This window comes from Poecilia latipinna, unplaced genomic scaffold (assembly GCF_001443285.1).
Source record: "Poecilia latipinna isolate Pla-1442-1.1 unplaced genomic scaffold, P_latipinna-1.0 Scaffold558, whole genome shotgun sequence".
Classification (NCBI taxonomy): Eukaryota; Metazoa; Chordata; class Actinopteri; order Cyprinodontiformes; family Poeciliidae; genus Poecilia; species Poecilia latipinna.
Genome location: NW_015113174.1, coordinates 283,437 through 306,559, shown reverse-complemented (window position 1 = coordinate 306,559; position 23,123 = coordinate 283,437). Strand labels below are relative to the sequence as shown.

Here is a 23,123-nt window from a genome sequence, read left to right as displayed (position 1 = left end):
TTAGGGGTGCCGATAAGTGTGGTTTTGATTTTTCTCCCTCTCACTTTCTCTCTTTTTAAGCATTTTCTTCAAGGCATACGTTTCCTCCAGTGAATAAATGTTCTCCAGTCAAAGCCTGATGTTCTTCTAAACTTGGCGTAAGATGATTTATTTAAGAACTTGCATGCATCTTTACCACAGGATGCTGACTAAATTTTCACACTTCTCCAGACTCTATTTCTTTTACAGACAGTTGTGTAATGGGTAAAAAGTAAAAAGGTTTGTTTAATTATCTGCACACAACACACAGCGAGGTAGGTTCAAAAGCTACAGCACGGCAAAGAAGTATTTCACTGCATGGTTGGTATCTAGATCAACTCAGACTCCTTATTTTTGTATTATATAGTATGATGTTTTAGTATTTACTGAACAGATATATATATATATATATATATATATATATATATATATATACACACTCCAGTCTGAGTTACCATGGATTTACACGGAGCATAAATTCTTTAACACACAGTTTGAATCTGTGTTAACTTTTTTATTTAACAATAATAACACTTTATTTGGAATCTAAACAATCTGGAATCTAAGGAAAACTAAATAAATAAATCAACTTCATGTCAGTTCAAAAGGCTAATAAATAGATCCGCAAACACAAAAACAAATGAAATTTTAATAATTTCAGTATCTTTTAGTCTCATAAAACACACAATATGGTTCCAGTTAGTTATTGTTTTTGCCCATTAGTTACCATTTTTGTTTTATTTCACTTCATGAAAATGTTTCCTCAATTTCAGTTTTTTGGTATTTCGTTTAGTTTTAGTTAATTATAACAACCTTGAAACTCACATAGTTATCCAGGCTTAAAACAATAAAACAACATCCGAATCAAACTCCACACTTTTCCAGAAGTTTTTGTAGCTGGAACGCTGTTTATAAGCATCCGGAAGGCGCTATAGACCACGGGAACCAACTTTGGGCGACTCTTTAAAAAGCTCTACCAGCAACATAAACGCGTATAGCCGGGGTATCACTCCACCATCCCTCAGCAGCCTGCAAGCAGCAGCTCCTTTCACAGTCCTGCTGTATGAGCGGAGGGAGGAGAGGTGGCGGTGGTGAGGGGGGAGCTGAAGGGATCTTAGCGAAATCACTAATGTACGTGATGATTAAGTGTAACTCAAATACCGAGAGTGTTGTTCGTAGGCCTGACAGCCCGTAATTTGCTGTATTATATTCTGCGGTTTTAATTGCACGCCACCAACGTGTCCCTCTGACACGTTATGAAGCGATGATGTACAATTATTTCGGGGCGGCAGGAGATCAGCGGAGTGACATTATAATCATCCTCATAGGGATCCCTCTCTTCATCTGTAACAGCCATTAATGTTTTAATAGGAGGAAAGAAGGAAGGAAGAAGAAAAAAAACCCCCATAAAAATAGTTCTCAGGGACTTCTAACCAGAATCTGTTTGAGGATTATAGAGAATCACGTCGTGTGGTTGGGGGGGGGCGGCGGAGACGTATAGGGGTGTGTGTGTGGACCGACAATAGAGGGGCTGAGTTAAGTGACGGCTTTCTCTGGATAAGCAGCGAGCTAAGATGCTCCTCCGCTGTCACCGCCGGGGCCCTCACGCTCCTCATACGGGCCCGGGCATTAAGGCACATTACAAGCGGATGAGCCACGCAGGGCGGAACTGATGGGCTATTCTGGGAACAAACCAGACAATCTCGCACGACATAAAAACCCCTGACACGAGCCGGCCCCGGCCCGTTAACAGTCAAATCACACACACATGAAATCACCACTACATATGTATATCTATACACACACACACACACACTGTAATGCCAAGTTAAGGAGAGGGAGAGGAACAAAACTTTTTTTTGTGGCTTGGGGGAAACTTTTTTCTTTTTGTGTGTTGGCAGAAAGATGTTGGTTTTAAACAGTTGTTCAAATTTCTCAAGTGACACTCGGGGGAAGGGGGGAGTAGAGAGGAGGGTGGGTGGGGGGGGAGGGTGGATTCGTGACCCATAATCATAAAACGCCGATCCACATGAGGACAATCGGCGTCCGCGGCGGATGCTGCTCCCGCTACCGGGGCCCGAGCCCAGATATTAAACCAATGCTTCAAAGCATTTAGACTGTTTATCCATAATTTAACACTTACAACAGCACTGGACGTCCGCTGCATCTTTAGGGAGGACAAGAGAGCGGGAGCTGGAAGTGCTGAATCCACGGCCTTTCTGCCAGATGATGGAGGAGAGGAAGAGGAGGCTCATTAAGTAGCCAAGCCCCACTGTGGACAAAAAAAAAAAAAAAACACCAGGGGGAAACCCAAGATTCTGCCATCCTTTTTCTTTTTCTCTTAACCAATTAAATTTGAAGAATCTGATCTTGCATGCTAACAGCCAATTTGTGTTTTTCTGCTGGTTTTTTAGATCTAAAGAATTCTTTATAGGCAAATTAAGACAAATAAGGCTTTTCAGAAAGAAAAACAAAAGTAAGCAGATAGATATGTAGGACACCGGGCGCATTCAGGGTCTCGGGAAAGTTTTCACACCCCTTCACTTTCCCAGAGTTAACGCAGGTGCAAGTCTCACGGGGTTTCTCTCCAACAGCTTACAACGTAAGCTCAGTCTGGTTAGACAGAGCATTTGTAAGCAGCAGTATTCACGTTTTACCTCAGATTCTCAGCTAGAGTTAAGCTGGAGACTTTGACTGGGCCATTTTAACACATGAATAAGTGTCGATCAAAACCATTCTGTTGTAGCTCTTCCCGGGAGTACGAAAAGCCTCAGCCCTTCTCCTGGATAGGTTTAACATTCAGGTGCGATGATATCCGTGTGTCTCCCAGTTTTGAGCTGGTCTCTGCAGAGACTCGGTACAAGACGGTTCCTTCCTGCCCCTCTGTTTTTTAATGCTTTTCCAGTCATTCGCTCCACTTCTAAAGAGACTCGCGTCATCATACAGTACGTGGTTATCCTTACAACACATGATAGGTCGGCGTAGCACCTCTACATTTAAGATCTCGCTGTAGAGATGCAGGCTGGTTAGGTAAGCATTTATTTTTACAGTGATAACTAAGACATTCAGGTGTTTCAAAAATTGTAATATGTTCCCGGATCCTGTTGTCTCAACTATTTACTACAAGTAGATTTGCGTTATTTTTCACAATTTGTTTAGTTTCTTGTGCAAATGTTTTAGTGAACTTGAGTCAAGGCAAAACTGACTCACAAGTAACTTTTCAACAAGATACAGCAGCTTGTTTTAAGTCAATGATTCCCTAATATTGATGAGAGAAGTACAAACTCAACTGGCAGATTATTTCACATCTAACATGGGAAAAATGTATTATCAAAGAAATATGACTGTCACTGGAACTAGAGCTTTTTCATCAGTAATAAGGAATTATTGATTCAAAACAAACTCCTGTATCTTGCTAGGTTTTGTCTTATTTGGACGGAACTAAGGTATTTGCACCAAAAACCTAGATCAAGAATACTTGGTATGACTTAGTTTTTTTGTAGCGCACTTTTAATCAGTACTGCAGGATTAGGGTTCTGTCTAGCTGCATAAAAAAAGCCAACTAAAGAAACGATACATGGGGCGATATGCTGACTTTTGTGATTCATTTTTGGCATGCTCAGATATGAATTTACAAATCGGACCTTTAAGATTAGAAAAGTTCATTTTGACAGCCATCGTTGTCGTGCAAAATCAAGGCAGACGCTTTCTGCTCAACATTACCCGTCCACCTTCCTCCTAACATTTAGTCCTACGTTTTCTCCATAAAAAGATCAAAACTTTCCATCTGTTTGTTTCGAGCTAGGCGTTTCTTTCTTTCCACAACTGCGAAACTCTGTAGCTCCTCCAGAGTGACAGTGAGCCTCTTGGCTAAATCTTATAGTTTTGTTTTTATTATTATTATTATTATTATTATTATTATTTGTGCAGTATTTTAAAAATGTATCCGTTTCCTTCCCAAAAACTGAATTAAAATCAGATTTCCATAAGTGGAAAAGTTCAATCGACGTGAATACTTTTGCAAGCTACAACAGAAAGAAGCAAACGAAACAACGAGACGGCAGCCAAGCGCCCGTGAAGTGCATGGCGAGCAGGACGCCGACTGCCGTAATCAGGTTTGATTGGCAGCGTGGTCAGGGGTTCTAATCTGTCTTGGCCCTGCATTTGCATTTCTTAATTAAATGCCAAAACAATATGATCTTTAACTATCAACAACTCCCCCCAGTTTCCCGGGAAGAAAAAAGCAGCGGCGGGCAGCTGCTAAAGCGAGGCGGACAGCCGAGGCGCCGCGCGTCCGTTCATTCAAAGAGTCAGAGGCGAGGTAATCCTCCGGTCTGGGAGTTTAACAAGGAAGACGTGGCGATCAATGAAAGAGGAGAAATCTTTTTTTTTTTTGTTCTCCCTCCTTTACTTCAGGCAAAAAGGACAGGAAATGATGGGAGCTGAAACAAAACGACAATAAATGCCATGGACGCAAAGGAAAACACGTAGTTTATCAATGATTAATGAAACCATAAACCAACACTGCATGGGGAAAAAAAAAGGGAGTCCAAAAACAAATTGGTGAGTTAATTGACGTGATGAAGTGTGATTGCGCCTAAAAATCCCCCCAAAAACATCCGTTTCCTGAAGTAAAACGCCTTTATTCACTTAATCGCACTATGATCTCACTTTTTCTGGGTCACCCCCCAACCAAAAAAAAAAAAAAACCCCACAAAAAACCCAAAACGGCTAATAACATCACACATTACACCTGATCCATTGCCAGGCGTTAGTACCATGCTTTATATTCAGATTAGGGACGTATCAAAGTGTGAAAAGTTTTGGGGGGATGAAAAAAACAAAAAAAAAAAAAAACAAAAAAAAAAAAAAAAAGGCAAAGCCGGGTTATGTGTATGTATGGCTCTGGCCTTAATGAGGTTGTTGCTGGGAGTTTCTTTGTGTTTGCTGCTCTTTAGTCAAGCCGAGGGATGGCCTGGTGATCAGTCAGTCCTGAAAGCACACACAGGGCCGATTTGTCACCGGTGGCTGGCACTGGCAGCACGCGGCTCCTACAGCCGCATGATTTGTGAAACCAGGGGTTGTATTTAGTAGTCCCATTTAAAAGCATATTGGAGAACCGCTCCAGTCGTACACGCATGTGTGTGTGTGTGTGTGTGTGTGTGTGTGTGTGTGTGTGTGTGTGTGTGCGCGCGCGCATGCGCTCGCGGTGTAGAGCGAGACGCTTGGTCAAAGCCCAACATGTTTGCTGCACTTGGGAGAAGCGGGTTTTCAGATGTGTGCTGGTGGTTAGGGTGTGTGTGTGTGTGTGTGTGTGTGTGTTGGGGGGGGGGGGGGATGTTCGGGGCTTGTGAAACATGAGCCTCTCCTCTCATTAAAGGAGATGCTGTGTTTAAGGCAAAGCTTGTTGGCTCCTGCTGTAATATGTTTGCGAACATCAGCGGGAGCAAATAAACACATTTGCTCTGCTCGACTTTGGAGGAACAGAAATAAAAAAATAAATAAGTAAATAAAAAATAAAAAAATCTGCCTGCAACCAGACCGAATGATACCAGCTTACACACACACACACACACACACACAAAATCGCACAGAGAGAGAAACTAACGGCTCTCTTCCGACATGTATGTTTTAGTAGCGTACGTCTCAGAGAACCTGCAGAAACTTCAGGAAAAAAAAAAAGGTTGAAAATCCCACAATTTACTCTATTCCCGGGCTGCGTGTTAAACAGCTTAACACGTTTATTTGAACATGGCAAAGCTGTGAGGAGGTCTATCACGGGAATGGAGGGAGCTGAGCACAACATATGGTCAACATGCAGGGGGTACGGAGTACCGCCGGAACAGCCGCACTCCTCAACTACTGGGTATTTATAGCCTTGTGGTAACCTACATAAACTTCCAATTAGGATTATTTGTACAGCTGGCTAAATAATCTCTCTCACCTTATGCTGAGAGGAAAGTTGACGCAGAGAATTGTTTCCCCCCCCCCCCCTTTCTTTTATAATAAAGAATCCCACATTATTAACGCATTTTCATGTTATTTTTGGACCGCCGATATTCAGACATGAAGCAATAATGTCAAGTGTTTCACTTCATACTTAATCAGTTAAATTCTGTTGTTGGCAGTTTTAAACAGATTAAAATAATGACGAGGATGAGGATTATTTTTGCCCCGTTCTGAGTTCTCTAAGAACAGGAGTCAGCTGATAAAGACTCCCAGCTCAAAACTTCATTTAAATCAGCGGCGTGTAAAAGCACGACGACACAGTTGACGAATGTCACGAGCTTAAAGCAAAAGCGAGCCGCTTCACAAGATTCCTGACATATTTTGAGGAAACCTCAGAATTCCTGTTTTCTTGTTTTCACAATAGAAGCAGATCTCACAGATCTCAAATTGTGTATTTAATATAATTTAATCACTCCAGATGTGACTAGTCCATGGGTTGAATGTTTAACCTAAGGACTAGTCATTAGCACATTTAGAACCACGTACACAAGTTTGATTGACAGCGATAAGACCCTCCTCCTGGCTCCGATTGGTTGTTTTGGATCGGGACGGATGCATTTCTTCAGACGGTAACAATGGCACTGGGAGGAGGTAGAGGAGCTCAAACTTTTCTCAGATTGTCCATGTTACAGTCACTGACATGGTGACGGTTTTAACAAATATATACGAAACATACTTCGCAGACATTATTATTACTTGAGTTTCTTCAGGGACTCAGTTTCAGCTCATTTAACAAAGGTCTGATCAGGACCCAAATCGATAACTGTGATCAAATCGAGACATCTCTGGATTAAAGTTAACACTATTTTCTGATGTTCACAAACCCGTTGGTTCCATTTCTCTCCCACGCTGGGTTGACTTTTTAAATTCACCTGAGACAAATACAATCTAGGCAGGATATACTACAGATAATTTGTAGTTCACACTTCATAGAGCGGCGCTCGTGGGACAAATCTTGGCTTTTGATGATTTGTTTCCATCTCAAATTGACAAAAACGGCCTAAACTTTGGCAGCCGCTGCGGATACAGTTCCTCCTGAGGCATTTCTGCAAGTTCTTCTTATGCGTGTAAAAGCTTGTTTATTCACCACCGCCGTCATCGGAGCGAAGGGCTTCTGAAGGAAGGAAGCTAACCGAGAAGTGAAAACCGACTCTCGTCACTCACCCGCAAATGTCACATTTGTACTCCCGCATCCCGAGATGCCTCTTCACGTGGTTCCGGGCGTCTCCCAGCTGAGCAGTGGCGAAGTTGCAGATCTTACACATGAAGGGCTTAGATCCTGCAAAGCAAATCAGACGCAACAATAAGAAAAAAAAAAAAAGAACAAAAGATTTTAAAAAAAGACATATGTCCCTAATTCAGCACCAATAAAAACTAGAGTCCCACTTCAAGTGCCAAGCAGCTTTTCTTTCACTCTCTATCTATCCTTGTCACTCTCCTTCATCTCCTACCAACTCTTTCTTTGCCTGTGGATGTGTAAATTGGATTCCAAAGGTCAGGGCGAATACGTAAATCAATTCTGGGTGCACTCGCTACCTCCCATTCCATCATTAAAGCACTAATCACTCTGGCGGGCTTCACAGGGAGGTTTCCTCCTAATTATTGTCATTAATAAGTCCGGAGGGCGGGGTAGCGTTTGAGAGAGTGGCAAAGCTTCTCTTCGCCATCCATCATTTAACCGCAGAGCAGTGAGGGCAGATGCCTGCACTATCTGTGTGATGCATGAACAGCCACCAGCTCAACTTAAAAGGAGCATACTACAAAAAAAAAAGTCACCTTCTGTGTTCCAAAAACATCTCCTTCAGTGAGAGTCTGCAGGGAAATGTTTATCGTTTATATGCGGTTGTGCTAGTAAGTTTGCGTAGCCAGGAAGAGTTTAAACTTTTCTGCTTTTCTACCAACATGGCTCTGATCAAAAGAGTATTGTGAAAGAGAAGGCCTCTCCAGAACCGTTGGTTTCTCCTGCTGCAACCAATCAAAGATTGAGAGCAAATCATTTTTCAGTATTCATCTTTGTTGTTAATTTTGACCCACTTCCCTGTAGTTTCTTAGGTCTCAAATGCTCCACCTCCATGTTTCACAGTAGTAATGTAGCATTGTTAATCATAGACCTTGTTGCTTCATCTCAAACTGAAGCCATCATGGCCGTAAAGTGCAGTTTTATCCCTCAACAAATTATGAGGCTTGAATGAATTAGTGATGGGACGAACTGGCTGAGAGGTGACAAAAACTTCAGCCTGATTTAAACTTCCTAGTCCTCTTTACCGCATATAATGTGTGAAGCTTTCCATATTTTCATATAAAAACAATTTAACAATTTGTGAAATGAACTAATCCCTCCTGCAGCAAAGCTCTGGGTGACGCCCAGAACTGTGTGAAGACCTTGGTTGTGCGCCGGCAGGGACAATAAAACGCTGTGTCGGACGCTGGCGCCATGCGTACAGCAGAAGAACAAAACAAATCTCACATTATGTGGAGAAGAAGAAAAACAACAACAAAGGTTGTTGTAAGGAAATTTAGCGGCGAGACATCTCTGCTGTTTTCATATTTCAGAGGATTTTTCTAACAACAAGGACGCAAGAACTATATTGACGTTCCGCTGAAGAACACTTTCTGTCCGGTTTTCTTCTTCACCTGAGCACACAATGCAGAAACCAGCTCACTATCGCCCTCTAGCAGTATATAGTGGATAAATGTAGAACTTTTAAGTGAAATACTGAACTAAAAATAATCTGTAAATGGGTGGATGCATGTCTACAGGTATATTCCAACACTGTAGGGTAATCTCATTCCATTATTATTATTTTAGGTTAATTACACAGTGAAAAAATATATGAATGAATAAAATCCCAGAAAACAAGTCATGGTTTCTTCCACTTAATTTCTATATAAATCTTTGTTCATCATTTTATTCTTTTTGTGATTTATGTATTATTGTATGTTTTAATAAAGCCCTGTCAATGGAGAATGTCTGTCTCAGCAACAATTTTATTTACACTATAATAAGGTAAAACATGGTATGTTCTCACTGGATGTCCATTATGCAAATCCACTAACGACCGTTGTATGCAATGGAGTGAAATGTAAATATTTAAAAACTGAGGAAATACACCATGTCAAGATTTATACATTTAGAAAAAATAAAACGCCTATTTCCAATATTATTATAATTTGTTTTGTACCTACTCTTCAAAAAGCCCCCCCCCCCCCAAAAAAAAAAAAAAACATAAATTAAGCATATGCATACGACGAAGTCAAACGTAGAATTTGTTAGCGGGCTGAGCCGAATTTAGGCTGGCATGACACAGTGCGACACTTCACTCTAAGTGGCAGCCGGCTATGATATCCACGCATGCATCTTTGAGGAAACCCTCACCCTCTGCCAGCAAATATCCCAAGACGTTCTACAATATTTATTCCAGGGGCAGCTGCTGATTTGATTAAGCACTTTGTGTAGATTACTAATTCGTTCATACACGGTTCACTTGCTGTGAGCTGGAAGTACGACACATCGAATTTTACACCAGTAACGAAGATTGAAAGGCAAGCTTGTGCTAACAAGGTCCATAAACACAAGGGACAAGAGAAAGAGGGTGTGTGGAGGGAGGGGAGGGGGGGAGGGGGGTCGCACATGGCCAGCCTCTTCATTTCGCATATCTCTGCAGTACACCACACATATTTACATAGGCATAAACACAGGAGCTAATAAAGACAGAGGAAAAAAAAAAACTTATTACAGCCCCAATTGTAGCTGCAGACTTCACACTCAAACGCCGAGAAATCACACACAACAATACCGCCGTCGACACCTAATGAAAAAACAAAAAGACAGCCGCAAGGGTCACACCACACCCACCATCACACCTACATGTTAGTTTCAGAACCCCGCCTCACAGCCGAGCTTTATGTTCCCAAAACACATTGGCCACTGAGAAAACATAAAGAGACAATCATCCTTTCTTCCCTTCTCACTCACACACTTTCAGAAACATCCAACCTAAAGTTGAGAAGAGGGAGAGAGAGAGAGAGAGGCGTGTGGGGAGATGATTTGTCCAGATGGCTGGCTGAGCATGAAACATGGCAGAGTAGAAAGAGAGAGAGCGGGATGTACCGTCGCCTCTCCCTCCAGCCCCCGTTCAAACATCTTATCACATTAATACTCCACCACTCTACTTAAACAGCCTCCCTGAAACTGAAATTGACCATCAATGCGGTGTCATGTTAAATTAATATTGCCATCCACACAGGGGCAATGTGGCTGCTTCACATCCCAGATGAGACAGAGAATGACTAATTCATTTCCTGAGAGGAGAGAGAAACCTCATGCAATGTTTCACCTCACATATCGTGATGTCTTAAGCTTTTTTTTTTTTTTTTTTTTTTACATGCCACACACTTTCTGCCGTAGCCTTCAGCTTTCAGGTTTGGAGGAAAATAAGAATAAAAACATGTCAATTTCACATGAATAAATGACTTTGTGCTCATGTTTGTTCCATTTCTCTTTGACACATGAGATTGCAAGATACCCGCATAAAGTTTATTTCAATCTCTTGCCTTCCTTTCCATTATGTCAGATTACAAATATCTTCTTTTTTTTTATCGCATAGAAATGAGTGGATCTGAATTTTGGCACCAAGTCAGAAATATATTAAACATGATCCTTTATTGAAACGTTTCACCTGTCAGCACCAGAGTGTGAAAAGTGCACCCAGAGAAGCACTTCTGCCTGCGTGTCGCCACAATGTTCCGTGGCATCTGTGAAAGGTTTCTGTACACAAAGTCGAGAATTTTTACTTTTTTTTTTTAAACGTGGCAGCATTTTTGTTATAAAAAAAAAAAAAAGAAAAGAAAAAAACGCATGAAGTATGTTAATACTGCACTTCCACAACTGACAAACATGACAATGGAAATTAAATAATGATGCAATGGAGCCTGAAATATTTTGACATGTGGAGGACTGTACGAGTAAACTGCAAAGGCGTCCTCCACTTCCCTTTATGCAACCTGGTAGCATGTTTTAACACATTCCCCACAGCTGCTGAATGTTCCCTTTTTTTATTCATCCAGCTTTCAGGCTGCTTTTCTTACAAAAATTCAAAATAAAATAAAAAGTGGCACCTACTCTTCATGCTGGTCACCAGCTTGGTCACACACTGCTGTGGGACACCGTCCTAATCTTCGAAAAGCATTTGTTGCTTTTCAGCCAAAATAATCATGTTGGTCACTTTGGCAAAAAAAACAACAACAAAAAAAAAAAAAACAGCTATAGGTGTTGTTGCAACAAAGGGAAAAAATAGAAGCCAAACAAAAGTTCCCTTAATTTATGGGCAAAGTACATGTGATTTTTTTTTAAACATAAAAAGCTGAAATATTAATGGGAGTGTATATACTTTTAAGATCCACTTTTTTAAAAAAAATATCCATACAAAGAAATTGCCATTGTATTGGGTGTTCTTTTAATAAAAAAAAATTATTAGCAATTCTAAATAGCAACCCAAATCCCACCCTGTGTGTTAGCTCCCATGCCTTGCATGTGTGCGTATTGCTTGAAGCCTCGGTCTGAGGTCAGACAGCTCGCTTTGGTGAAAAAGTGACCAATTTAGCTCGAAATGCTAATTTCAGCTCATTGGCAAAAACGCAAGCCATGTGTACGGGTTTCCTTAAAGGGACAAATTGACAAATCTGTGTGCAGCCTCCCACCACCGTTCCCTGATTTCACTGATTAATCAAGTGAATAAAAACTAGGTCTTAATTAAAAGGATCTGGACGTGCTCCCTGCTCAGAAACTGGCAGAACCCCACCGTGCCGCTCCGCGGCACCCGCGAACAAACTCTCAGAATGAATGGCCGCACGTGAAAAGGTAAATAATTCACTGTAATGAGGGAATTTAGCAATAATAGCAACTGACGTATGCTGTCAAAACGAGGAGAAATAAGGCTCGTCTTCGAAACGGAAAGCGCTCTTAAAAGTGGGGATTTAATCACCTAAGCAAGTCCGCCACTCTGTTGGATAAAAACAAAACAAACTGTTTATTTGAAACTTTAATGTGCCCTTGACTGGACGCCATCTTTTGGGACCTCGGTGTCACTACTTTCATTTTCTTAAGTAACACTAAGTAAGTGACCTCAAAACTCAAGAATTATGACACTGGGTAAAATTATGAATATGTGTAGGGTAACCATTAATATGAAGAGTGTAGAAGCTACGCATTAATCATTGGGATTTAACCTCCAGTTTTCACAGCTTTAAGCCGTTTGAGTTCAGCAGGAAGAAATTGGACTTTGGCACACAAGGAACCGTGATGTAAGATCTGTAAAATTAGATAAATTGTATTAATCCAGGACTACGGCGTCATTTCCTCCAATACCCCTCTTAAATTTAAGAAGATTGCGCTGGAATAAAATGTGCTGATGCCTCTTGAATTTCTGGGCTGAATCAACACAAAATCAGTCTATAATTGTGAGGCATAAGGCAAATATAATTTGATTTCCAAGTCTTGCCACAGATTCTCAATTGAATTTGGGCTCCCACAAATTCTTAAATACATTTGGTTTGATGATCCTCTCAAAGCCGAAGTTATCCAAGTTGGTGCTGCATGTTTTCCTACCACAGTGTTTCCTAAATTACTTTTCTTCCACTCAGCTTCCTATTAACATGTTTGCTGAACAACCAGCAATAATCTTTTATGGCGTATCCTCTTTGTGGGGTGTATGAGAGTCTTCTGGACATCTGTTCAGTCTATTGACTTATAGACCACTTGGAGGGTCAAGAAACCTTTGAAGGTGTTTTCAGTTAATTAGCTGACTAGGGTGTGACAACATGAGTTTCCAATATATTAATTATACACAATATTCTAATTTTCAAGCATCAAAACTACAAAAGACAACAGGGTGGCTTTTCGCCCTCGACGTTTATATAATTCATGAGTTTCACCCTCTGAAAGGAGCAACAAGAAATATTTACCTTTTTCATGATAATCACGTGTTTTTTTTTTGTTCTTTAGCTAGGCAGTTATACATAAGGTAAAATCAACAGTCATGTCAAACTTGGATAAATAGTCATCAGGTTAGCTGGTCAGCTAAAATACCCACTCAGGCCATCCACTGTCTCCAAGTGGAAACCTTCCTTACTTTGTCTGACTCTAAAAGGAGGCTTCACACGCCCACAAAGACACATGTACACACACACAGTAAACACAGAGCACAGACTTCAATTAAAGTCCCATTAAAGTTTAGCCTGAAAGGGAGGATGGACTATGGGAGGCAGAGAGGGGCATTTATTGATGGCGCCCTCACATCTCGTTCCTGCATTAAGTTGATTTTAAAAGCAATTAATACACACGGTCAGGGAAAGTAATGGAGCGCCCCGTGTTCTTAACCTGCCGGACGCCTCCCTGCCGAAGCCCTGACCAATGCAGCCCTGCTTTGCATTATAAATGACAAGATAAATCCTAATGGATTGAGGATAATCAGCTAGCCATGAAGGCTGACATACACACACACACACACACACACACACACACACACACACACACACATACACACACACACACACACCAGGCATACAACCCCTCTCTCTCTCCGTCTCTCTCTCACACACACACACACACACACACACACATATATATATGCGCAAACATGGACATACAGACACCAGGGAAATTAAAGGCTTTGAATATGTCTGCATTGATTATTTTAAATTATTAGCCCACCTCTCTTTGGACCTCCAATGCTTTTAGCCTAAGCTTTAACACATTTACAGAGACTTATTGACTATAATTACAACTGAGTCTTGGTAATGGACACATCAATTATGAGTCGCACATGTCTCTGACCAAGCGTTGCTCAGGAAATCCCAATCTGGGGTCCATTAGCGTCTCTCCTGTTGGTTTGAAGCTCAATCAGTCTCTACCTTCACCTCTACAAAAAAAAGAACTATTACCTGGCTGAAGTAGATAGTGGCCTTGACAATAGCCTCAGCAGCCACTGAAGGAGTCTGTTTCGCCCTATTTAATGCTGTTGCATCTAAAAAAAAAACAACAACAAAGGCCTAATCGCTAAACACTCACTAAAGGAGATTATTGTTTTGACATATTCAGGAAAACGTGTCACATTTAAGTGCTCACCCAGACTTCCAAAGAGCAGCGTATGTAATCTGTATCGGTTACAAGAGGTTTTAATAATGTATGCCGCTGCAAAGTAGTGAATTTGTAATAATACATATGTAATGATGTTTTCAAATCAAGCAGCTAAACTATGTGGTACAACTAATAATGATATGCATGTTTTCACAACATGTTCAAAGTAGGAGAGAGGGATGAAGATTCAGTGAGTGAGTGTGCGAAGGCGAGCTCACGTACCAGTGTGTGTGCGAATGTGTGCCAGGAAGGCCATGGAGTTGCTGCTCTTGCACACCTTGCCGCAGTATTTGCATACACTGCCCTGGTTCTCCTCGCGCTCGCGGTTGATCTGCTCCGTGTCCTCCAGCACATACTTGTTGACCTCACGCAGGAGCTCCTCGTGCTTCTCCTTGATGTGGACAAACAAGTCCTGCTCCGTCTCGAAGCGGTCGGTGCATTTCACGCACTTGAAGCTCGCGCCCCCCTCGGGCAGCTCCTCCACGCTGTTCTGCTCATTGCGGAGATGGGCGGCGCTGGAGAGGTGCTGGTGCAGGTTGCTCTCGGTGTAGAAGGACTTGCCACACACCAGGCAGTGGAAGTGCCTCTCTTTGGACGGGTGCTTCATTGAGATGTGGACGTTGAGGCCGCTGAGACCGTCTGCCATGAAGCCGCAGTCCTCGCAGCGTATGCGAGAGCTGCAGGCTTTGGCTTCATCCCTGACCTTCATCTCCTTGGGTTTGAGCTTTCTCACATATGTCGAGCTGGGGGACGTGACACTAGATATTGGCCCTCCAGTCAAAGATATAACAGGGGCCTCTCCTTCCAGCGCCATACTCTCTGTCAATGTTACCTCCTGCTCTGCAAGGGCCTTGAAGGAAACAATGCTGGCATCAAACGGGGGAGCTTTGGACATTTGCATATCAACAACCGCTGCATCTTCCTTTGAAGTCTCCTCTCTTGCTTGTGTACCCTCTAAATTCTGATTCTCTTCATGTGCAGACTCATCTAATGGAAGATGAAGTTCGGCTGAAGCCTGCTGCACAGTCATCTCAGCTGTCCGGCTGGTTGATTCTGGTTCATTGTCAGCCGACGATGTATTAGTTGTCACTTGCATTTCATCTTCACCTCCAGTTCCACCAACCACAACACGAACAATCTCTGTAGTGACAGATGGCGCAGCTGGATCTTGCATTTCCACACACGGGCTGTCAATGTAGCAAGATCCCGACCAATCTGAGGGGTTTGGATGTTCACAGCCAGTGCTGGAGTTCTGCCCAGGAGGCTCATTGATCCCCGTCTCTTTTAAGGGATGTTCTGAAGCTCTTTGTTCTTTGCCCTTTTGATGTTCCAGATATTTCTGACTTTTTTGTTTGTGCTTCTCTGTGCTAGCATGACGATACATTTCCCTACTAGTGACGGCATAGTAGCTGCATGCTAGACAAACGTACTCAAAATCTTTGGTGTGCTTTCTCTTGACATGGAGATGGAGGGATGGGATTGACTGGGCAACAAAATCACAAAGACTGCAAGCATTGACAGAGTCATACTTGCTTTTTTGCTGGCTTGTGTCAGACTCAGTTTGGTCTTGGTCTTTGTGCTCTCCAAGAAGTTCCCCATCCTGTTCTTGCCTTGCGTCAGTAGGCTGTGTGCCAGCAGCTGGTGCGCTGGTTGGCTCAAGCAACGGCGCACCGGAGTCGGCCCTCGCCGGGCTCTTACTCGAACTCTCCTGTGCCCTTTTCACATGCTTCTTAGTAAAACAGTGACGATCCATATCTCCCTTGGTGACACAGCTGTAGTTGCACAAAGTGCAGCTGTAGCCATAATCTTTGCTGTGTTTGCGGCGAACGTGAACACTGAGATTAGTGGCGTTGGACACAACCAAGCCACAGTATCCACAAGTTGTAGAAGACCCTTGTTTTGGTCTTCCTCTTTTCTTTCTTGGAGGCTCAAGTTCTGCATCTTCTTCCTCAGTCAGCACAGACTCGGCTGCCTCTGACAGCTCATCGGCTTTCTGTTGATCTTTGGTCAAAGTAGTCCCTTCTCCGGGGACCACCTGATCGAGGTGACCCACAACTGCATCCTCTCCTGCACAGTCTCTGCTAACTTTCTCAACGCACTGTTCAAATGAAGAAGCTTCTGAGCTTTTTTTTACTTTCTGTTGCTCCAAATGGCCATCCGACGACAGGTGAGAACTCATCCACTCTGAAGTCGCTGCAAAGAAGTTGCAGACTTTGCAGCGGAGCCACTCTAGGGTGGGGTGTTTATCGCGAGTGTGCCTTTCCAGCACTGCAGTGCTGCCCACCCTGAAATCACAGATTGGACATTTCAGCTGGAACCTGCTGAGAACACGCTTTGGTGCCACTTTTGACGGTGAAGCCTTTTCAGTGCTGCAGCTCTCCACGGCTTCCTCCGATTCGCCCACGTTCTCCTCCACCTCAACTAATAAGACACAGAGAGATATCCTTCTTTTTAGCCTTTCTCAACAAGTACAGAGAAACATCATGGTCATCAGTATCCAATGTTAATATTTAATTCACTTAAAAATGTATTTCACCTGTATGGTTGAGGATGTAAATATTTTCATGGATGAAATGTCAACTGTGAACAGAAGATAAGGGGATACTCACAAGTTAAAGGGACATCTTTGGCATGATATCTCTGAATGTGGACATCGAGAGGAGCCTTGTCCCTAAATTCATGTCCACAGTAGTTGCAGGAATAAATGATCTTAGGTTTCGGGGTTCGCTTGCTCACTCTTCTCTCCTGAGCCATGTTATTCTCTTCCTGGTCTAAATCTGGACTCTGGTTTTGTTCACCGTCGTCTTCCTCGGTTTTTATGGTGACTTGCTCTTGGACTTCACTAGCATTAAGATTATTTACCTTTTCTTCATCAGGTGGAGGATTTTTTTCAGTGACTTTCCCATGTTTTCTTGTATAATGAGTTTTCAGTGATCTCGGGTACATGGTTGAGAACCCACAAACTTTGCAAACGTTCTCCCCGCCCTCGCGTCCACCGTCTGGCGATGGCCTCTCAGCACGTTCTTCCTCTGCCTTATCGAGTTCACCAGCGCTGCCAGGGGAGACCCCTGTGGTTTCTTCCATCTCCATATCATCTGCCGGCACCTTCACAAAGTCGTTTTCAGCTGATTTCCTCTCAGCATCCCCCTCTCCTAATTCCAGGGTTTTTTCCATATCATTTCCTGTTATAGTTTCGCACAAATGTGAAATCCAGTGGTGTCATCAAAACCGCATCAAAATCTTGAGGAAAAAAAAAAAAAAAAAAAAAAAAAAAAAAAAAAAATGTTTATATGCGGCATGTCCAAGTGTCTACAATATATTACTGCATAACAGCCAATACCAACTCCAAGATTGGATGTAGCTCTCAGAATGAGTTTGTATGTAGCTCATAATGTCCTACAATTGAACCTATACTTTCATAAATGATATGTCTTTCTTTTAATAAGAGCAATGTGAAACGTTATACATATTTCAGAATTACTATGAATTACATATTAATTCCCTACAAAAAAACATTATTTTCATTTAAATATCCCATTTCTGACTACTGATTTGCATGTATAATAAAATAATAATAATAAAAAAAAAACTCACATTCCTTTTTGCATTTTTATTTAAAAATCTAATCTTTGTGGCCCATGACTACTGTCATCTTCACAATTTTGGCCTGCATGGCAAAAAGTTTGGACACCACAGCCAAGACTATGTGAAGGTAAATCCAGTTCAACTCCGTCTGGCTAAACATGAGTAAATGTCGCCATCTAGTGTTAATAGACACGAACTGTTACTAAAAGATTGGGAACATAACAGATTGTTGTTTCTAATAATTAAAAGGTTGTGTTACATCGCTATCATTATTATCTGAGTGACCTATAAGTAACATAAGTAACCACTGTAGGTAATCCATCATAACACTGCATTTGTTGCAGCTTTTTTCAACTTTATCTCACATTAAAACATTTAGGTAAAGTCTGGTTTTGTTGGAGTAAATATGATTGGTGAGTCTCATGTGAGATTTTTTAAAAATCTCACGTGATTTTTTTAAATATATATATAAACAATAATATTACAAGCAAACATGCAATCTTAATGATCGTTGTTACTTATGAAAACATATTTAAAAGCAGGTTTTATTTGGTTCTTAATTGAGTTATATTAATGCTGTAAATATTGTAAATTCAATTATATCGTGTTTTTATAATCAGTTTGTTTTAGGGAGGGTGTAGGAGACGGTGGTAGAATTCATCCTCTATTTGTTTTTAATGCCTATATAGTCAGATTGGATGGGTGAATTAAGAATATCCGTGAAAATCAGTTTTCAAATCTTGATCCCAGTTTGGATCTATGTCTGTACTTTGACTAAGCCATCCTAGTCAAAGTACAGATCAAAACACATGTGCTTTGATCTAGCTTTGGCTGGAAGGTTAGTGTCGTTCTCCTGCTGAGAGGTGAGCCTCTGCCACAGTCTCAGCCAGGTTTTCAAGCAGGTTTTTCTTACAGAACTAGCTACATTAACCTTCCCATCAGACTTCTTAAGATTCTCCCAACAGAGCTGTGGATTTCTGCAGCTAGCTACTGAGTTACCTTCTCAGATTAATGCACACCTTACCTGGTCTGTCAGTTAAATAAATAAATAGTCAGTGGTTTTGTCTCAGTAGGTTGTACCATACTCTTCCCATTTTCGCAAACATGACATGTTTTATAACTTCTCTGCCGTGCTCCTTGGTCTCCACGATGCTGTTTGTTCACCAGTTGTCTCTAATGAAACTCTGAGGCTCATACTAAGATTAAATTACACTTAAGTGGACTATGTTTACTTATTAGCTGACTGGTTGCAGTGGCAGTGGCGCAGTTGGTTGCACTGTTGCCTTTTCAGCAAGAAGGTCCTGGGTTTGATTCCCAGCCTGGGGTCTTTCTGCATGGAGTTTGCATGTTCCCCCTGTGCATGCTGGGTTCTCTCCAGCTTCCTCCCAAAGTCCAAAAAATATGACTGTTAAGTTAATTGGTCTCTCCAAATTGTCCCTAGGTGTGAGTGTGTGCATGGTTGTTTGTCCGGTCTGTCTCTGTGTTGCCCTGTGACAGAATGGTGACCTGTCCAGGGTGAACCCCGTCTCTCGCCCGAAACGTTCGCTGGAGATAGGCACCAGCACCCCTCCTGACCTGATTAGGAACAAGGGTGTACGGAAGATGGATGGTTGCAGTGGTTTTTAATCAGAAGTAAATAGGGCTGAACATAATTCTGCTATGTGCTACTTTGTGTTAGCATTTTCAATAAAGTTATTTCACCTTGAAGTTTTCGGTGGTAACATAAATGTGAAAAAGTTCAACATGAATGAATATTTCGGGAATTGTAACTGCACAGTTCAAACAGCACTTCAATGGGCATATGTATGTATCCTACTGGTGTTAATGTGTAATTGTTCACTTTTGTATGTTTTTGTATTTTCAAACCTTGGCCAGTTGGCAAAGCTTTCACTATTTTGTCAACAATTTAAGTTCTGTATCCATGTCAAAACACATCAGGTATGGACAGAAAACACAATTTTCTATAACTGTTTGCATGCTATTTTAACAAGCCAAAGACTGGGGGTTAACCATTTATCTACTTATTTTTTAATTTTATTTCCTAATTTAACTTCTATATTTCCACTTTCTAAAGTGACCATCCAGCTGTTGTTTTCTAATTGCTAACATGCTTAGAAATTAAATTAAACTAATGCAACATTTTTGTATCCACAAATATAAGAAAAATCTATAAAACATAGCTTAACAAACATTTCAAGAAAGCCAAAAAATGTAAAATACAGAAGCATTCTTTTATATTGACAATGAAAGATCAGCTACATCCACTGTACATGTGGAATAAAGGTGGAGGCAACAGATCTTCAACAAAATCTTATAAAACTCCTAGTGAAAGTAGATTTTTTTTTATCCCTGTCTGGACAATATTTGAGGAGAAGACCAAATGTTGTCCAAACGGACAGTGAAAGTTTTAGTTTTACCACGATAGCTCCTAGGAGAGGAGATGCAGATATAGATACATGCAACATCTTACGTCCTTCATATTTTACAAAACTACTTAAAACATTTTGGTGGCTGACTACATTAAGTTTGACTTTTTGCTTACTAACTAGCCCGGCAACATTAACTGAAAGTCGTGTTAAAGTTAGCCACAGATGATTGTAAAGCACGCTAAGACCTCTACACCAAAGAAAAACTATAAAAAACCATTCCGCAAGGTGCACCACTTTTGCAAAAACCCATATATTTAAGGGTTCAAATAGTTTATGTCCCCGTGTCAGAGTAAAATTATGTAGCACTGCTGAAGCTGGAGTCTGCTGCTAACTTGCTAACTAGCAACACGTTCCTCTACTGTACTTTCACAGACTCACAGCGCGTCCAATGAAATGCCTTTTTCGGCTATGTCAGCCAATCATAGCAGGGCTAAGGCGGGTCTAACAAGCTCGAACGTTTGGAAAACGACGGCAGCACAGAGGCCCAAAAAGGAGGCTAACGTCGACCTCTGAATTAGTCACCCATATAGTCTGAACAGCACGTTAAAACACCGTATATCCATAAATGTCGCCAATTTAAACGCAGCTTGAGTAAAAATATGAACTAAATTTCATAAATCAAGCGGACTTACCCCTTGTTAGGTGAGTGTCTCCGCGGTGCGCGCTTTTTTGCTGCTAGACACAAATGGCGTACCGTAGCGTGAGCGATGCGTCACAGGCGGCCTTGTTGTCCCCGGGTTTTTTCTACATCAGCTGGTAGACCACATGATGCATTTTAGTACCATGGGAATATTGAACAAAGATGCCCGTTAAAACCTCTTAAAACAATTTAGCGCACAAAGGACTTTGCATTTTGCCGTATAAATACATTGATAGTGAATAACTGACGGATAATAAAAGCTGAAGACGTATTGGAAAAGAAAGGAAAAATATGAACTCATTACTCATTTTTAATTTGGCAATTTTCCAACGATAGAATAAAGCATAAAACCAGGTGGTCTATATAAAATAAAGACGCATCAACATTTTAAATATCTGTCTAACCGAATCCAGGGAGCATGTAGTAATAAAAAACACATAAAAAGTCAGCATAAATTTAAAATAAAATTTAAAAAGCACAAATAGTCATATTACCAATACATGATAAAACAGAAATATTCATTTGTTCGCGTATATGTACATGGTTTCAAAAACTGAGAACATTTTAAGTTTTACATTTTATATTTTTTTTATTTATCTATTTATTTTGCATTCAAAACCTATGCTTAACAGTTTTTTTTCTATTGACAACCACCCATGAACTCTGTTCTAGCTAAATTTCAAGTTTTTTTCTAAGAAACTTTCTTTCTATCAAAATGCACATCCATAACTTTTTCTTATTCTCAAAGATTTAGAGCATGAAGAAATACAATTAGCTACAACAACCAAGGACATTTTTGTGTGTGCAATCAAGGATAAATTTAACTTGGAATTCAATAAAATTTACAATATCTTCTTTGTCATCCATTAGATGCACTAAACATATCCAGTTTTCTTTTCTATCCATTTTATTTGTTTGTTTTTTGTAATAAATTTTGTAATATTCCAAAGTGTAGCACTAAAAGGTGTAAAATTGTGTTCAGACAACAAAATCCAGTGGAGAAAATATAGTAAGATTTAAACACTTAAATCCTGTTATTTACATACCCTGTATAAAAATACACTTTTATACTTTCTGTCTGATCATGTTACTTGGGTAAAATGGTTTGGATGTCCTTCCACTGGATTCTTACGATAGTTAAGTGGAATCTTGGCCCATTTACACATATTTCCTTTGGGACTAAAGTCAGGGTTTTTTTTGTTTTTTTGTTTTTTACTTTTTGCCCACTCCAAAACATTGATTTTATTCTCCTCAACCTCCTCTGTATCTAGTTTTTCAGTATGAAATGGCTCATTGTACATTTGGATGACCCGTTTGTGTCCACGCTTTACCTTCCAGGCAGATATAGTGATATGTTTCTTCAATATTTACACATATCGTTCTCTCGTTATGATATTATCTGTTTCGTGTAGTGCACAAGTCCCTCCTGCTGTAAAACACCTTCTCAGAAAGGTGCTGCCACCACTGTACTTCACAGTTGGGATGGTGTGTTCAGGGTTACTGACATCCACGTTTTACCTCCAAATAAAAAGAATGATTGGACATTCCCCGTTTATACCTGTATACCTTTGATTTATTTATTTTTTTTGTATACAAGGTGCTGCCGTAAAATAAATCCACAAGTTCTCCTCCAAAACCATGACATCATCACCTGGGCTTTTCCAAATTGCTCAAAGGCATAGTAATGCCATTTGTCTATAAAAATAGTTGCTAAAGAGATGTTTCTAACTGGTTGTAAGATTTTAAAACAAGGGAGTAAAAAAAAATAAATAAAAATAAAACAAGGAATGACTTTCCATTGCTTAACACTCTAAATTTTAGTTTGTGTGCTACACAGAAACACTGGGTGTGTGAGAAAGAAACCCACTCACTGCCTGCGTAGTTTACTTTTTTTCTCTCTCTTTTGGTCAAGCCTTGATGAATCACCACTTCCATGTGACACCCAGCATTAGCTTTATGGAAACACTTAAGATGGATTAATCCGTGAGCATTAATTGATTAAGCAGTCCGACGAGTCAGGAGGTGATAAATGATACCGACCCCAAACGAACACACAATTTGGGTTTTATTTTTGCAGTAATTCGCTTTAATTCATCACAGTCAAATTTATATGACATGGATGGTTTGAAACACATCTGACCTCCTGCCTAATTTTCCATGTTTCCATTCAAAATAGAATAATTTGCTACATAAATTTATCTATACATAAAGATAAACATTACATTTATGTATAATGTTTACTGATTCTTTAATTAAAAATAATATATATAAATATACAAATATCTATCTATCTATATATATTCTT

General features: G+C 40.7%; 1 protein-coding gene across 1 annotated transcript in view; it reads right to left on the bottom strand.

Annotated features, from left to right (window-relative positions):
• The window catches only part of znf407 (zinc finger protein 407), a 200,275-nt gene extending 179,374 nt beyond the window's left edge, over positions 1 to 20,901 (bottom strand). Inside the window, exons 1-4 of the mRNA XM_015041575.1 lie at positions 20,811 to 20,901; positions 16,774 to 17,405; positions 14,387 to 16,585; positions 7,192 to 7,306 (exon numbers count right to left, since the gene is read on the bottom strand). Coding sequence (XP_014897061.1) covers positions 7,192 to 7,306; positions 14,387 to 16,585; positions 16,774 to 17,338 — 2,879 coding nt within the window. The 5' untranslated portion in view covers positions 17,339 to 17,405; positions 20,811 to 20,901. The remainder of the gene's footprint in view (positions 1 to 7,191; positions 7,307 to 14,386; positions 16,586 to 16,773; positions 17,406 to 20,810) is intronic.
• Positions 20,902 to 23,123: the final 2,222 nt, after the last annotated feature.